Consider the following 17,892-nt stretch of genomic DNA (forward strand, 5'->3'; position numbering starts at 1 on the left):
TAGTGCCAGTGGCTCTTTCCTGCCCTTCCTTCCCCTCTGCCCCTTCTTAAAGATTCCCAGCACCTCTGTCTTCCTTTGTCTGCCCCCCACCCACAGGCAGTGAGTGGCGGCTAAAATATGAGCGAGCCGTGCGGGAAGTGGACTTCACCAAGAAGCGGCTCCAGCAGGAGTTGGAAGACAAGCTGGAGGTGGAGCAGCAGAGCAAGAGGCAGCTGGAGAGGCGGGTGAGGCTGGCCAGGGAGCAGGAGCCCGTGCCTGGGAGGGCTGGGGATTCAGCACCATGTGTCAGCCCAGTGAGTGGTTAGAGGCAGGAGGAATAGAGAAGGTCGGCATGTTGGCCTGTCCTGCAGGGACAACCAAGAGCAGGCTACTGTTAGGACATCTTAGTTTCCCAGACCTCATGCCTCATCCCGGGGTCTTCCTCTTTTCCACCTATCTCCCTCCTCTCTTTCCACCAATACTTCAGAGTCTTTCAATGGCTGTTGATCTTGTACCTCATCTTGGCCTCTAGCTTGGGGACCTACAAGCAGATAGTGATGAAAGCCAGCGGGCTCTGCAGCAACTTAAGAAGAAGTGCCAGCGACTAACAGCTGAGCTGCAGGACACCAAGCTGCACCTGGAGGGCCAGCAGGTCCGAAACCATGAGCTGGAGAAGAAGCAGAGGAGGTGGGTGGCCCCCTGCCCTGAGCTCAGAGCCTTCTAGAGTGGTTACTGATAGGGTTCCTTCATCCCCTGAGGGAGGAAAGAAGGACCTAAATTTGGCCAGGAACCTTGCCTGCATGGTCATTGGTCCTGGCATGTGAGTGGGGACTTACTCTTGACCTCCAGAGATGTCTTGGATCACATCCCCACTGAAGGCCTGCCCAGGCCTCTGCTCAGATGGGCTCCAGCCAATGTGCTCCTGTCACCCTGTCCCATGCTTAGTGAGGGCTGGCATCAGGGAGACCCCATGCAGGAACCACCTCATCCCTGCCCCTTGCCCCTACCCAGCTCTTTCTGCATGGCTCTCACTTGCCTCAGCTACACAAACACACTCTCCTGACTAATGTCGTTAAACTACCGTGCCACTTCCATCTCATTATGGTAATGACACAAAGGAGGGGGGAAGCCCTCACAGGAGAAAATCCAATCTAAATTAATTTCCCTGACTGGGGATGGGAATGGGACGCCTTTATTAGCAGCACCAAGGAGCCCACACACCCTGGGAACAGCAGGGTGCCCTAGGGAGCGGGAACAGTGCCCATTTCCCCTCTGCAGAAGGGCTTCTGGCAGAGACATCAGTTGTCTTTGTGAAGGGCAGCCCCACCCGCTGTCCTGGGAGTGAGGTGGCAGAGTGGAGCCCTCCCGGCTCCTGACTACCAGAGTCACCCTGGGCCTCCTGGACTCCCTGCTGCCTCCCCTGCTAGCTGCCACTCTGAGGAGAGTGAGGGAAAGTAGGAAGATTTTCTGCCCCTCCCAGCACATGATCCACTTCCCCCATTCTTATCTTTACCCCTACTCTGCCCTTTTATCCAAAGGCTGCCACCCTTAGCAGGACCCCCCTCCTGAGCACCCTGATGACAGTACCAGCTTGGCCTAGTTACCATGTCACCACACTCCCTGCTGGGCAACTTATTAGGTTTCAGCTGCCCGGAGTTTTCTTTTCTTTTCTTTTTTTATGGGAGGGGGGTGTTCAATTTCCTCAGGAACCTGATTAGCTATTCAGGGAAGGTGTTAAGAGGGATTTCAGCAATTTGCTCCTTATTTAGAGTCACTGGGCGGGAAATGGAAGGCTGGGAAGTGAGGAGTGAAGAAGGAGGCCCCCCAGCTGTGTGCCTGTTGAAGCACACTGCCAGCTGGGTCTGGCAGGAATACTGGCCTCCAGCCCACGGTGGGGTGCCCTGGTGGTGACATGGGTACTTCTGGGGCAGGTGGCCCTGGCCAAAGGAAGATGCCAGTGGCGGGGGCAGGGGTCAGCAGCCAAATGCACAGATGCTGAGTTGAATTGTGGGAAGTGAGCTAGATGAGGCAGGATGTCCATTCCAACCCATTTCCATGCCCACTTTGCCCTCACCCTGGCCCCTCATTCTTTGATCTTTTGAAATGGAAAAGGTAGAGACTTAACTCCTAAGGAGAGAGTCTCTTTGTTTTTTTCCACAGGAGTAGACCCCACAGAAAGGGCCTGTTTAACAAAATGCTCCAGACCCACACATGGCTGCTCAGCAGGGCTTTAGTAGCTTGAATCTCTCAATGTCACTCCCACCTCACCACTGTCCCAAAATTAGGGCTATATGCCGCCCCCTTATGCCCCATCCATATCCAGGGTACCACTTCCCAGCAGTCCCTGTGTGTGGGACCCCAACTCCACCTGTACCTGAGGAGGTCACCGTGCTCCCTCACAGGTTTGACAGTGAACTCTCTCAGGCGCACGAAGAGGCCCAGCGGGAGAAGCTGCAGCGGGAGAAGCTGCAGCGGGAGAAGGACATGCTTCTTGCTGAGGCTTTCAGCCTGAAGCAGCAACTAGAGGTATGTGGTGCCACCCACCTTCCATGTCCCATCCCCACAACAGGTTGGGACCTGCCCTGCACCAGCCTCATCTTCTCTTTTGCTCCAGGAAAAAGACATGGACATTGCGGGATTCACACAGAAGGTTGTCTCACTGGAGGCTGAGCTCCAGGACATTTCATCCCAAGAATCTAAGGATGAGGCCTCTTTGGCCAAGGTCAAGAAGCAGCTCCGAGACCTGGAGGCCAAGGTCAAGGATCAGGAAGAAGAGCTAGATGAGCAGGCGGGGACCATCCAGATGCTGGAGCAGGTGCTTGAGGCTTGACCAAGGGAGGGAGGAGGCATGACAGGAACCACTGCCATCCCATCACTAACCCAGGGTATGGGCCAAAGGAGTGCAAGATCCACATTCATTTATTCATTCACCTCTTCACTTGTTCACTTACAAATGTTGAGTGAGCCCAGGATCTGTGCCAGCCACAGTGTGAAGACAATTAAGCTTTCCACAAAAACAAATCTTGATTGAGCTCTAGTGGTAAGGGGCTCAGGAGGCACTACAGCCAGAGGGCCATGAGCTCACCCAGCCTGCCACTGAGCTTCCAAGTCCATTCAGGGAGCTAGAGCCTGCAGACCAAGTGGAAAAGCTGCAGGATCTTCCCCACCCCCAGCAGCCTCTCCCTGGGCCTTTGCCGGACATCTAGTCAGGGAGTCCAACTCTCTAAAGAATCCTGCTGCCACTGGAGCAAAGTGTGAGCAAGCAAAGGGAACTGGTGGCAGAGATATTCCCTCTCCTAAGGTCAGGAAAACTGCATAGTGGGACGGGGCCCTGCTGAAAAGGAACCCAGTCCCAACTCCCAACCACCTTCAGGCCAAGCTGCGTCTAGAGATGGAGATGGAGCGGATGAGACAGACCCATTCCAAGGAGATGGAGAGTCGAGATGAGGAAGTTGAGGAGGCCCGACAGTCATGTCAGAAGAAGGTATGGCATCTGGGCCCTTATCTCCCCCATGTAGATACCTGTTCCTCCATAACCTCTTTAAAGTGAGGGGCTTTGCTTCCCTGTCTTAGCCACCCCATCTTCCATTGAGATTCTGGACCTGCAGTCTCTTCTCAGAATCCCAGCATGGCCTGAGATGTGTGCCTTAGAGCCTGTAGACTGTGCCCACGTGTGCTGCTCTCGGCTGCCCATCATCAGCTAGCCTGCCCAACAGGTCCTCTGCAATGAGTTTTACTGTGGCTCAGGTGGCTGAGTGACCTGCCATCCCCTCCCCTTAAGCTTCTGTGAGACTCTAGGAATTTGGAATTCAGGTTCTGACCTCTCTAGGGTCACCAATGCTCAGCCCTGCCCTGCAGTTTTCATGGGGTGGGAGACCCATCAGGGAGGAGGACTGTCAGACCCTGAACTAAAGGGACTATGGGCCTCTGTCCCCATGGCACTCCAGTTAAAACAGATGGAAGTGCAACTTGAGGAAGAATACGAGGACAAGCAGAAGGCTCTGCGGGAGAAGAGGGAGCTGGAGAGCAAACTTGCTGCACTGAGCGACCAGGTGCATGGGGACACTCTACTGCCTGGGCCTGCCAGCTACCTGTTTCACTAGCCTGGGGATGGGAGAGCAGTCCTGGGGACAGGAAGCTGGGATGGGTGAGGGTGGGGAGTGCTCTAGAGCACCCACCTGTGCTGCTATGGGGTATCCATCGCCTGTGGGATGGGAACATCACCATACACTGGCACACCTAGGCCAATGTATGTTGTTTGGTGTGATCCCGCACATCTAGTATTCTTGCTCATTTGGGTGACTCAAGAATGAGGGTAGGGGTGAGGAGTGGACTTGAGAAAGACAGGAGGAGGCCCTGTGGTAAAGCCCAGAGTCCCAACTGCTGGTGTCTACTAGGTGAGCCAGAGGGACTTTGAATCAGAGAAGCGACTACGGAAAGATCTGAAACGCACCAAGGCCCTGCTGGCAGATGCCCAGATCATGCTGGACCACCTTAAGAACAATGCCCCCAGCAAGAGGGAGATCGCCCAGCTAAAGAACCAGGTATCTTTACTGAAAGGAAGTTGCTGGCTCCAAGGGCTAGGGAGCTTGTTTTTAGATTTTTTTTTTTTTTCTCCCTCTTGCTCCTCTCATGGGTTCTTGAGTCCTTGGGAAGGAAAGTGAAAGGAATGTGGGGAGAAGTCAGCCATAGCAACCCAAGTCCCCAGTGTCTTTGTATGTTGTGCAGTGTGACTGTCAAACCCCGGGGGGCGTGGGCGGGGCCTGGTGCCCACCATCCCTGTTGTGGGAGGAATGCCTGCCTGTGTGTGCACCACAGCACGGCTGTGGCCTTGGGTCTGAAGTGAATGGAGAAGGAGAGCATCTGGGTCCCTTCTGCACATCCCTCCTGCCTCCATGGAATGGCTGATGTTTCTCCCTGGGCTGGGGTGGCTCTGTGTCCAGCTGGAGGAGTCAGAGTTCACTTGTGCAGCAGCTGTAAAAGCACGGAAAGCAATGGAGGTGGAGATTGAAGACCTACATCTGCAGATTGATGACATCGCCAAGGCCAAGACAGCGGTGAGGGTCCGGGTGTCCAGGGCAGAGATTGGGGGGCTGAGGGAACATAGAGTCATAACAGTGGCTGCCTTCACCCCAGACAGGTTCCTGCAGGTCAGGATTTTCAGCAGACAGTGGTGGTCTCTCCTCTGCCTTTCTCTACTCAGAGCACAGGCCCAGGAGGAGGGAGCCAGTCAGGGCCCATCTCCCTGTTTAACCACCTGCTTTCGGGAGCTTGGCCACTTGGCCACAGGCCCCAGCACCATAAATAAAGGCAGCTAATGTGGTTAAGAGATATAAACAGGTGCCTGGAGATTAGCAGAAGCACCGATAAGAGGATGGGATGGCTCAGCTTCCTTCCCCTCCCCCTGCCCAGCCCACTGACAAGCCCAAGCGGCAGCTAATTAGAGCTCTTATTTAATGCCTCCCTTTTAATTCCCCACCTCTCCCATGGCCCATCCATCGGCAGAGAATTCACTACCAGGATGTGGCCACTGGCACCTCCTTGGGCTGGGAATGGGGTAGGGGAGGAGGCCGGGTTTGGCTGTTGGCTTCATGGCCCCCTAGCTAGTCACCCTGCTGCCAAGAGATGCCAATCTCATGGGCTTGATTTATCCTCCTGACATTTGTGCTCTTCAGCAGTTTTCAGGTGAGTAATTCAAATTCCTTAATTGTGTTAAAAAAGGCTGTTATAAAATTACCATTTTATTTAAATCCGAGTTAATAAATTTCTTGGCGGAGGCTTCCCCAGCTCCCCACAGCCCAGTAACAAGATGGATGGGGCAGAGAAGGAGCCAACGCAGTCATTTTGGTTTGGAATTACAGGCTAATAGATTCATTCATTTCCTGAAGCTGCTGTTGGCTGTCTCTTCCCCTCCCCCAGGAGTGGACTGGCTGTGGGGGCTGGATGACCCAGGGGAAATGAGAATTCAAGCCAGGGGTCATCATCACCTTGAGGGGTCCTTCTCTGGGGCCTGAAGCGGGCAGAGTACACATAGGTCAGGGGATAGGCTGATAGTGCCAGGATACCGGGTCATTTGTTCTGGGAAGACTTTTTCTGTCTTCTCATTAGCCTTGAAAGAGCTGCCAGAAAGCAGCTGTCACTTAGCACAGAAGCCCAGGGCCTGCCTGTCCTTCCCAGACAGCCCTTTCCCTCATCTCTGTGCCCAGAGCATGTCAGGCAGCTCCCTGAGTATCACTGGTCCTGGAACTCACTCCAGCTAGTGACTCAGCCCATCATCATTTCCCCACCCCACTGCTACCCCTACCTAGAGGAGGTGGCATGGGGGCAGGTTTGGACTTGCCACCTGGGGCTTTCAGGCATGCCAGGCCTGCTGCCCTCTGATCTGTCTCTGCCTCCATCCAGCTGGAGGAGCAGCTGAGTCGCCTTCAGCGTGAGAAGAATGAGATCCAGAACAGACTAGAAGAGGATCAGGAGGACATGAATGAGCTGATGAAGAAGCACAAGGCTGCTGTGGCTCAGGTACCCCTTCCTCAGCAATGTTCCACCATGCAATATACCAGTCACCACTCTTCTGGGCCACCTTCTGGGTCCCCCATTTGGCCACTTTTTAGGGGATGGCTGCAGTGTGGGAGCCTGGGTACCCTGGTCCTGGACTTGTGTCTAGGAAGATCCTGTACACCATGCTCTCTCACCCCTTTCCCAGGCCTCCAGGGACCTGGCACAGATGAATGATCTCCAAGCTCAGCTAGAGGAAATCAACAAGGAGAAGCAGGAGCTGCAGGAGAAGGTGGGCACTGGGGACTCCCTTGGCAGACATGGCATGGGGTCACTGTGTGAGAATGACCCCCTAAGTGTGTGGAAAGTGTGTCCCTCTACCATCGGTGTTCCAAGTAGTAGTACAAACTAGCAGGAAGAGCTAGGCCCAGAGCCACATCACCATAGCAGACATTTTGGCTTCAGCTGCCTCATTTCACATTTCTATTCCCTCTCTGTCCTTAGCATTCTCCATTTTCTCCAAAGGGCAAGATCTGTGCCAAGCACTGGGGCAGTGAGGGATGCCTCTGGCCCCCTCCTCCCACCTTGTCCTCGGCATCCCACTCTGCCTCAGCCTTCTGGTCACCATGGTGATGTCGCCTGCCCCACACTCTGCCCCCTCCATTTCTGGCCTCAGTTCTTTCTTCCCATGCTCCCCCTACTCCACTCCAGCTACAAGCCCTCCAGAGCCAAGTGGAGTTCCTAGAGCAGTCTATGGTGGACAAGTCCCTGGTGAGCAGGCAGGAAGCGAAGATCCGGGAGCTGGAGACTCGCCTGGAGTTTGAAAGGACCCAAGTGAAGCGGCTGGAGGTGGGTCCTCAGTTTCTCTTGGTCCAAGGCAAGCAGGGCAGAGCTGCCCCAGCAGTTAGAGCCACGCATGCTCTGCAGGGCTGGGCAGACCAGGGACACTCCTCAGAGGCCTCTGTCAAGCTGCCAGGCCAGCTGACGAGGCAGGGGCCCTTCTCCCGCCCGCCTGGCCTGCTCTCTGGGCACCACGGAGCCTGCCTGCTTTACATTCTGCTTCCGTGCTTGCTTTCTGCCAAGGGACCAGAGCAGCTTAGCTTTTCGTCTTCATATTTTCCTCCACCACGAGCTCCCCCCGCCTGTCCCCCTCACTCTGCTCTCTGGCAGGGTCATAAATATGCAGCGGATGGCGCCACTGCTCCAAGGGTTGAAGTCTGTTCTCATCTTTCCGCTCTCTCCTCCTCTCCCCTTCCCTTCACATTCCCTTTTTCCCTCACTTCCACCCTTCCCAGCTCTGCTTTTTCTCCTTCTCTCTTCATATTTCTTTATTATTGACCTATTTTTTCCCTTTGTATTTTTCCTCTCCTTGATCTTGTCCCTCTTTCTTACCCTCTTTCCCTTTCTTCCTTTCTCCTCTTCCCATTCCTCTTCTTCCTTTTTCATTCTCTTTAACCCTCCCCCCCAACACTTTTGCTGTGTTGACCTCTTTTCTTCTTTATCTGTTTATCCCTCCTTTCTCCCAGTGGAATCTCTATACTCCAAGTCAGTCCTTTCTCTTCAATCTCCCTAAGCCAGCAAGCTCCAGCCCTTCCTATCTAGCAGATAAAAAGAGAGAGATGGGCAGAATTCTTTCTCTGTGTTGATGCCCCTCTTGCCTTATTTGGAAGTTCTCCTCCTTCCCAAGCTTATCCACAATTGTCTAAGCAGTCCTGCAGGAGAACTGTTGGTGGGCGTGGTCACTGAGGAACATCCTTGCCACCTCGTCCTCTGTCAGTGGAACAGGCACTAGAGTAAGAACGGAAAGAGGTGGACATTTTGAGGGCATTGATAAACTTGATGTAAGAGGGAGTCTGACTGAACTTCTCCAGACAGGGTCCCCAGTCCTCATGAGAGCTAGCGAGAGTTAGACTTCGTAGTTCATTTTCTGCCTCCCACAGCTCCAAGTAATATTTCAATCACAATTTCACATATAGGAAAGGGTTATATGGGTTGTCTGAGGTCACAAACCTGCCAGGGGGTAGTAGAGGCCACTGGACTGGTGGCTACAGGGCCGAACTGCTGGATTTGTCTTCTTTTCTCTTGGACCCCAGTTCCTTCCCTCAGGTTACCTTTTGCTCAGAAAGGTAATATCGTGGTTTAGACCCATCAAGTGTTGATCACAAATGGCCCTTAGTTATCATGTAAACTGGGTCTGTTACTTTAGAGACACAGGGACTAGGGGGTCCCTGTCAGTGGTAGAAGCAGGATTAGATCCATATGCAGGGTCCTTCCCTCACACTGTGCTCCCAGCTCATATCTTGCTCAACATCCTTCCTGTCCAGGGAAAACATATTCAGATTTCTGGGAGAAGAAAGATTCATGGGGCTTAAAGAGATGGCTCTCTGCATGGAAACTGATGACTGTTTAGTTTCCTCTTAATCTGGGAATTCTAAGTAAAGCCAGGTACCTCTGAGCACAGGATCTAGCTTTTGGGGCCTCTAGGTTCAGTGTCCTGCTGACCTTGGAGGAGACGTTTACCCTGGCTCTGCCCAGATCCTCCCTCAATCTTGGTAGTGATAATAATGACCATGGTACTTCCTTCTGAAGTGCCTTGATATTCACTACCTTACTAGGTCCTCAAAAGACCACCAGGACAGGTGTCATCCTCCCCATTTTCCAGAAAATCAAAGGAACCCCCCACCTCTGGCTTTGCTTGCTTGCCCACACAGCCAGCGAGTGGCAGAACCAGATCTTAGCCAAAGGCTATGAACCCTGCTGCTCCTGCCCTGCCTTGCTGATGGGCCTACCTGCTGGTCTTTCTTCCTACCTGACCACCCAGAGCTTGGCTAGCCGGCTCAAGGAAAACATGGAGAAGCTGACTGAGGAACGGGATCAGCGCACTGCTGCCGAGAACCGGGAGAAAGAACAGAACAAGAGGCTACAGCGGCAGCTCCGGGACACCAAGGAGGAGATGGGTGAGCTCGCCAGGAAGGAGGCTGAGGCGAGCCGCAAGAAGCACGAACTGGTAGGCCTCCTGCCCCCGTGGACCCCACAGTAGAGGCCCCCTGAGTAGCACTGGCTACATACCTCATTCTGGGCTAGAAGGTGGGATTGCAAAGATACCATGGTTTAGAGATTGGGGGTGGGGAGGAGCATATCAAGAGGACAATCCTGAGGGCAGGCTGGAGAGCCAAGGGTAGCACCAGAGTCTCCAACAGGTAAGGCCAGGCCCTACCAGCCCAGTGACCTGGAGCAGAGAAGACTCTGGAGGCTTGTAGCAACACCCAGGTAGCTTCTGCCTGGCTGAGAGAGACTTGCTGCAGACATCTGTATCCATTGCCCAGTTCCCACTCAGAGAAAGGGAAAAGAAGGAAAGGCTTTCAACACCTGACAGACAGCACTAACAATACCCAGTGCCCCCATCTGAGGTGCCCACAGAGAGCAAAGTAAACATCTGGGGCAGCTGGAGGGGAGAATGGCCCTCTGCATACTGGACTGCCCACCTTCCCTCCTAGGAGATGGACCTGGAGAGTCTGGAAGCTGCTAACCAGAGCCTACAGGCTGACCTAAAGCTGGCATTCAAGCGCATTGGGGACCTGCAGGCTGCCATTGAGGACGAGATGGAGAGTGATGAGAACGAGGATCTCATCAACAGGTGAGGGAGGCCTCTGTGGCATTGGGGCCAACAAGGAGGCCTTCTTGACCACCTCTGGAACCAGGCCTCTGATGACAGTTGCAACCTCTGTGTTCCCCATCAAGCCACCCTTCCCTTGCCATCAGACTTGAGCCTAGACCCCGGCCTGAGAGGCAAAGGGTAGGCTAGGTGCTGAGTAAGGGTCTCCCCCCCTCCTCTCCCCAGGCCTCCCGAGGACCTGGCTCTCTAGCTCTGCCTGTACAAGATGAGTTATTGCCCCGTTTAGCTGTGTTTCCGATGGCGCCTGCCCCACTCTGGGGAGAGCAGAGATTTAGAGGCTGTGATGCCTTGTTACTGTGCCAGAGATTTTCTCTCATAAAACCCACCCAGGGAATGGCTTATGAGAGAGAGATTTGTAGTCCCAGGCTGAGGAAAGAGTCACAAAATGAGAAGACCAGCAGTGCAGGGATGAGGCCAGGCCCTGAAGAAGCCCCCGAGGGACCCTAGAACTGTCCCTCCAGCCTCCAGGCCAGGTCCCATCCTGCAGGCAGATCTAGGTGGTCCTGAGATCCAGCTCCTTTGGGGTGGGAGATGGCTTCTAACGGGGGCCAAGCCAGGTTCTGAGGACAATACTGTCACTCATGCCCTGGTCTGGCCTCAACCAACCAGAGCCCTCCCTTAATGAGGAAAGAGAGGACCTTCACTGAGAGGTCCACCTCCATTTGCCCATTTTTTTTTTCTGTCTTCTTTTGGCTTCCTGCCCACTATTTTTTCTGTTTCCAGTTTGCAGGACATGGTGACAAAGTATCAGAAAAGAAAGAATAAACTGTGAGGACTGGAGCGCATGCGCTCTCTGCCTCTCCTGCGGGCGTCTAACCTCCCTTAACACAGGGTTCCCCTCAGGGCCCCCTGCTGCATGCCGCATGTGGACACTCTGGGCCTCCCCACACTCTCCTCCCTAGCTGGTCTCTAATGCTAACACTGCTGACTGTCCTCAGGGGAGGTGGGAACTGGCCAAAGGCAGAAGGCGGGCAATGAAGTGTGTGCCTCAGAAGGCTGGAGCTGGCCCCCTGCCCCTGGTGGGCAGGATGGAAGCTCCATCAGAAAGGAATGCTTAGCTTCTTGGGGCAGTACTCCAGCCTACCTTCCTCAGTTCCAGCCCTCCCTCCCTCCCTTATAGCCAAGTGTGCCCACCTCCCCTGCCTTTCTCTCTGGAGCGATGCCTATTCTGGCTCAATTTGTCTACATCCTTAGGCTCCTTTGGAGCCTAAGCTGCCTGAAAAGAGCAGTATGTTTCATGTTTAAGGTCTACCACCTTCCTTTGGCAGAGAAGGGTAAAGGTGAGGGGTATCTGAAACTGCTTGTTTGGAGAAAGCATTCAGGCAGCTAATCACTGGTCACTCTGCCATGGCAGGGGAAGGAAACAAGGCCAGTTGTGTTTACTTTGCTAACCGTGGGAGCCTGGGACAGGGGCTCTGGATGTCTGTCAGTGTTGTCTATCACATGGTGGAAGCCAGGAAATCCACCCCTCTCTTCTTTTCCCTCTTTCTGGGTGGGAGTTGGACAGCAGATGCTGATGTGCAGGCCTTCAGGCAGATCCGGCTGATCCTCTGTCAAGTTCGACAGGGTTGTTTTTGGAGGTTGTTTTTTCAGCATGGCACTGGGTTTCCTCCCCCACTCTTTTGCCTGGCAGGCCTCCTCCCCTGGCCAGGATGGGCTGGCGGCTGTGCAAAGGACTCTGTGAGAGCTAATGATAAATGTAATAGTGTGTAACAGTGATAGAGGGCCGCTGGAGCCCAGTTGTCACACACAATTAATATCCCCCGCCGTTCTGTCTCCGTTTGTTTGTTCCCCCGCGATTCGGCTCCCAGTTAACTAATAGCACATGAGCCCGGACATAAATTGTATTTGACACGAGGTTTAATTCCGACCATTTAAAATTTCAACTGCCCCCTGAGCCTGCCTGCCCCTGGAGTTTGTTTACGGGCCTGATTATTTAAGGAAAAGAACCCGAACATCATTGGGATGCTAGCAACTAAAGGGGAGGTAAGGGCTGGCAGGCCAGCCTCTCAACCCATTCGCTGTTCTGAATGTAAGGAGGAAAATTCATATTCTGGGCCCATATCTATCTGTCCCTTATGTGTTCCAGCCCTGCCATCCTTGGGCAGTAGAAGCTTTGAGGGCTGATAAAATGCGCATTTAAGATCATATTCCAAACCAGTGCCACGCACACGCTGACATGCACACACACACCAGCATGCACTCAACGCAGGCGCACAGGAACGTGCAGTTCTGCAGTTCTGACTGGGTCCCGCTGATGGCAGAGAGGTGGTGTGGCTCCTTCCTCAGCAGCTCCAGGCCCCAGCTCCAAGTTATCGAGCGAGCGTGCTAAGGCGGGCAGAAAAATAATGTTTCGATTTACTTAGAGATACAGTTGTTATTGCCATAACCTTAATGAAAGCAGTAAACAGCACAGTATTAAGGGAGATTTATACAGAAACGCTTTTAACATGTAGACATAGATTTCGCGATGCATACAGCACCTCCTTTCTAAGGGCAATCAATATGGTTATGAACGGCGGTGATAAATTACTGGCTCTGAAGCTACAGAGGGAGGTTTTTTGCACGGGTGTATAAATCAGGTGGTATTGGTGTTCCATGGGGCCCATGCACCACAGTAAATCTGCCAGGCTCAGACGGGCACAGGGTTTGCATTAGCGGTTTTGGGGCTGTCTGCTAAACTCCTGTTTACCGGGGGCATCAGGCGGCCTCGTCTTTGTTATAATTCTGTATTTGACGGAAGCCCATAAAATATGCCTCTTTATTCCCCTCCCCATGAGTCAGGCTCTCTCACGATCCCCAGAACTGAGTCTGGTGGTTTCCTCTGGTGGTGGTGGTAGCATGTGTGTGTGTGTGTGTGTGTGTGTGTGTGTGTGTGTGTGTGTGTATGCGCGTGTGCGTGGGCTATGTGGCTATTTGTTCAAGAACATAATTCAGGAACAGGGCCGCTCCTGTTGACACAGATGAAAGGAAATTTTTATCAAGGAGAAATCCCAGCCTATCTGTAGCACGGGAACTTGGTGAGCAGAGATTTTGCAGAATTTGAAAAGCAGTCTCACTTAGAAGCTTTTGCTAAGCCCCAACTGCTTCATGAGGGAGTCACTATGACTCCAGCCTCAGAATTTGACTTGTTGGAGCTTTCCTATAAGTCCTGGGGTCAGCTTGGCCAGAAGCAGCAGTGGGGAGCAAGGGCTGGAGACTGCCTGAATGAGGAGGAGGAGGATTAGAGAATCAGAGCCCTTGTCTGGGCTTCCTGAGCCCAGGTGAGCTTCTTGGGGCAATCTGGATCCTGAAGCCTTTGCCTTCTCTAACCTGGGGAATGCTGATGCCTCTCTGTTCTTCTCTCTTTTCTTTCTCTTCTTTTAGGGCCGGGGAAGCCACAAGGTGGGTCTGGGTTATGGCCAGTACCTCTTTACCCTAGTGCCCAGATTGGTGTTGTCAACAGCCAAGGAGACTTCTAAGTTCAAGCTAACTTGAAGTCATGTGAAGCCCTTTTTTCCTGCACTGTGGCCTGCAGCCCTACTCTTGTACTAAAAGCATGCAGAGCCGGATACGGTGGCACACGCCTGTAATTCCAGTGACTTGGGAGGCGGAGGCAGGAGCATCACAAGTTTGAGGCCAGCCTTAGCAACTTTGTAAGACCCTGTCTCAAAATAAAAAGGACTGGGGATGTAGTTCAGTGTTAAAGCACCCCCAGGTTCAATCCCTAGTACCATAAATAGATGGATGGATGGATGGATGGATGGATGGATGGATGGATGGATGGATAGATGGATAGATAGATAGATGCGCACAGAATGGCTGCAGCAGTAGTCACCATCTGGGTCTTGGCAGGCAATACCAGCATAGGTCTCAAGGAATGTCTGAAGGGTCTTAATTTTAACCAAGAGCCTTTTGCTGTAATTGCTGAGTGGATGACCTCCCTGTCATTCTCATTGGATTGATCAGCTGAATAGCCTGTCCCTGATATCTGGGATGGGGGTGTCTCTATGCTCTCTGGATCTTCTTGGTGTCTTTCATGCAATGTGGCCTGCCAAGTGGGGACAGGCTCCTTGTGAGTGGTGTGCTAACTTTTCTGTTCTCCCAAACTCACCAACACGCATGCTTCCCACATCCCACCCCTGCCAAGACACATCTCACCCTTTGGCTCCCTCTTCTGGGCAGCAGGTGGTCACTACCTGCCCAGCCTTGCCTACCTTTCTGCTCCTCACCCCTACAGTGAAGGGGACTCAGATGTGGACTCAGAGCTGGAGGACCGGGTTGACGGGGTCAAGTCCTGGTTGTCAAAAAACAAGGGACCTTCCAAGGCAGCTTCTGATGATGGCAGCTTGAAGAGTTCCAGGTGAGCATGTGGCCTTGAGCGGGGGAGGAAAGCCGTCATGGGGCACCAGGAGCGGCTGGCAGTGCCTTGGCGTGGAGCGGGCAGGCTTCGCACCATCTGTGTGGCTCTCCTGGGGTCTGCGTGAGGGGCCCAGGTGTCTGCTGACCCACAGAATAAGCACAAGAGGAGGTTGGCTTCTTAGCCAAGCTCTGTATCTCCCTTATTTTTCCCAGGTAATGTTTTCCTGCTAGACTCAGGGCTCACATATAGATTAAACTTCATCCCCACTTATTCATTCAACAAGTTTGATAGGGCTACCTCATTGTTTGAACCCTTGGAATCGAGACTGGGATGTGGCCCATGGGATCCCACAAGCCTGCACAGGGGCACTGTGGATCTCTGCTGTTCCGATAGGAATGGTATAAGTAGGCACCAGTTCCTGAGTCCTGTCATTGCCATGGGCACATTTTTATCCTTTGCCCATTCTCTCCTTCCTCTAGCAGTTCAGCCACCCCTGCAGGCTTCCTGCTAACACCCATTCACAGGGGACACTTGCACCCTATTTTCTAGCCAGTTGTAGTCTTCTGATCATATAGACAGCTACCCTGAGAAGCAGGCTCGCCTTTCTCATTCTCTACTGGCCAGCATAGCAGCAGGGAGGAAGAGCTGTCTTGCTCTGCCCCCTCCTTTTCCCCTCCTATAACCACTTCCTTGCCCTGCTTTCTTCACACACACACACACACACACACACACACACGTCTGTGCTTGCGTGTGCTTGCCTCCCACTCCTAACCTCCAGGGCACATCCTTCCTCACCCTGCGTGAACTGGGTAGAAAAAGTAATATCCCTCCAACTCCCTGAGGCCCCATCCCCCAAGTCCAGGCCCTCACCACCAACACCCAGTGGCCCCCTCTAATTGGTTTAATTTATTCAGCCAAACAGCATTTTGTTATTGCAGATAATGTCGCCTTCCCCGCCCCACTGCCGTTCACCACAGTGTGGCACGAGGCTCCAGGTAGTTGACAATGAAATAAATTGAACTAAACGTTTTAGAGGGGGGAAAAGTGATGAAATAGAACAATAGTCTAATTTACATGACATTCTCCATGAAGCTATTTTCACTGACGCAAATTATTTTGCTTCATTTCCTCCAACGCTCTCACCATCACTTTGCCAGGGCTGCTGCATTTTCTCCTCCTTTTGCCTCCCTCCCCCTGTGTCTTTATTCTTGAGGTTTAATGCCTGTTCCTTTCTCTCTCTCTCTTTCTCCCCCCCCACCCCCTGCATCCATTCCTGGTTCTCTCCTCCCCTCCCCCTCCCCACTCAGAACGGCCCTCAACAGCCTCCCCAGGGATGCTGCCAAGGGGGTGGAGGAAAGGCCAGCCTCGGTGCTGAGCTCTCTCAGCTATCGCAAGCGTCTGGCCCTGAAGGACTCCATTGGGGGCACAGGGGACGAGGACTCGCTCTTCACCACGTTGAGTGAGCGTGCCACCTCCCCTGAGAGGCCCCCCCGGAAAGCCCGCCAGGGTCCCAAGGAGGAGCCAAGCCAGGGCAGGAGGTCTGAGGAGCCTGATGAATGTGGCTCCATCTTTTCAGAGGTTGGAAGACGTGCAGGCCGGGGGCTAGAAAAGCGGTGGGGTTCAGATTTTGACCGGGCCTCAACTGTCTCTGCACCAGTCAGCCGGGCCTCCTCAGCCACACGGCGTGGCTCTGGGGAGGATGGGGCCCGTTCCTCCTTGAGCTTCTCGCTCTCAGGCTCACCCAGCTCCCGCCGCAGCACTTCCCGGCTTGAAGGCTTGTCAAGGACCTTCAGCCCATCCTGGAGCGGGGCCTCAGGCCTGGGCCGGGAGAGCCCTGACTCCCGAATGTCCCTGGGCCAAAGCTGCCTGGATGAGTGGGATGATGGAGCCAGTGTGACCTTGAGTGAGGCACACTCTCAGTTCAGCCACCCATGGCTGGCCCGAAGTCTGTCTGTGCCACCCCAGCCACGGGGCTTGGCCTCAGCCACTGACGAGCCTCTCAGCTCCAGCGTCCGCCCTGTCAGCCGCCACTCCTACCTGGACCCAGACCTGGAGGCTGCCATCAATGAGGTTTTGAGCTACAAACCTGTCCCATTCCAGCGAAGCAGCCTAGAGCCTGACTCCGAGGAGGACGATCGCAAGAGTATCCAAAGTGCCCGAAGTGCCCGACTGGGTTCCCCAGAGCGTGGCACCAGCATCCGCCGCTCTGCCTCAGCTGCTGATGTCTCTGGGTCACGCAGTGGACGCAAGAGCCGGAGCAAGCGCAGGAGCAGAAGGAGCAGCTCTAGCTCCAGCTCCAGCTCAGGAGGTTCCTCAGAGCACAAGCAGCGGAGGAAGGGGCGCTCTCGGAAGAACAAGAAGAAGTCCAAATCGAGAAGAAAGAGAACTGAGACAGAGTCAGAATCTTCCTCATCCTCATCCAGTGGCTCGACTGTCTCAGGTCACAGCAGGTCGAGTGTGAAGAAGGGTCCTGCCACAGAAAGTGAGGAGGCTGGGCAGACACATCGGCAGTCGAGGAAGGAGGAGAAGAAGCGCAAGAAAGAGGTGGACAGTCTGATGATGCGGTACCTGTACCGACCTGAGAGCGACTAGCGTAGTAGGTGGCACCTGGTGTGGAGTGCAGCATGGTGTGTTCCACTCAGCGCAAACTAACTTGCTCCCTTCCCCACCTGCCACCACCTCAGGTCCCATCTGCATGCCTCTTGGGCTGGCTTCGCCTTGGAGAGCCCTATGGTGACCTCAGAGGGCAGGGACCAGCTAAGCCAGTCACTCCAAACCATGAGCCAGTCTCTCAACTCACTGGTGATGTGGATTATAGCTCCTACTCACCAAGTCCTTACCCTGGGCCAGGGACTGTGCCATACTTTATGCTTAACCCTCATAATAACCTCATGACAAAGATGTGAAAAGTCCTGTTTCATAGAAGAGAAAGCTGAGGCTCAGAGAAGTTAAGTCACTTGCCAAGGTCACACAGGTGGGAACTGCTGTTGTCAGGAGCTAAATGGCATGTGTTTAACTTCAACACTCTTGCTCTTAGCTTCTACTTCATATGGCTCAATGCAGGGCATGTGAGCAACAAGTGAGTGCCAGACAGCACCTGTTTGAGAGCTGGTGTCCATGTCCCCATTGGGCTAGGCCCCGAAAAGGCCCCCCTAACTGATACCCTGGCTGCAGGTTGGTGCATCAGTGGCCACTAGCTCTTACGAGGCTTTTTGCTCTGCTCTCCCCCCAACTCCCAGAGCCACCTTCCTCCCTGGCATGAATCTCAAGTTTGGGAGGACAAGGCTCACAGGGCTGCAGCCCACACCACACCACACCCTAGAGCAGACCCAGGAGATGTTTGACACCCTCCCAACCCTCCCACCTGCACGCAGCCCACACATGGGCGTCACCTCAGTTC

At 53.7% G+C, this 17,892-nt stretch overlaps 1 protein-coding gene and 1 long non-coding RNA gene across 2 annotated transcripts in view; one reads left to right on the plus strand and one right to left on the minus strand.

The window, feature by feature from the left end:
• LOC306655992 (unconventional myosin-XVIIIa-like) overlaps positions 1–17,892 on the plus strand; it is a 96,669-nt gene that overhangs the window by 73,607 nt on the left and 5,170 nt on the right. Inside the window, 14 exon segments of the mRNA XM_079130747.1 lie at positions 97–224; positions 512–666; positions 2,382–2,505; positions 2,594–2,794; positions 3,353–3,463; positions 3,927–4,031; positions 4,377–4,523; positions 4,923–5,036; positions 6,382–6,498; positions 6,683–6,766; positions 7,186–7,323; positions 9,296–9,481; positions 9,972–10,111; positions 14,370–14,492. Coding sequence (XP_078986873.1) covers positions 97–224; positions 512–666; positions 2,382–2,505; positions 2,594–2,794; positions 3,353–3,463; positions 3,927–4,031; positions 4,377–4,523; positions 4,923–5,036; positions 6,382–6,498; positions 6,683–6,766; positions 7,186–7,323; positions 9,296–9,481; positions 9,972–10,111; positions 14,370–14,492 — 1,873 coding nt within the window.
• LOC306656133 overlaps positions 1–17,892 on the minus strand; it is a 324,085-nt gene that overhangs the window by 36,581 nt on the left and 269,612 nt on the right. The window lies entirely within an intron of this gene.

This window comes from Sciurus vulgaris, assembly GCF_902686455.1.
Source record: "Sciurus vulgaris genome assembly, chromosome: 3".
NCBI lineage: Eukaryota > Metazoa > Chordata > Mammalia > Rodentia > Sciuridae > Sciurus > Sciurus vulgaris.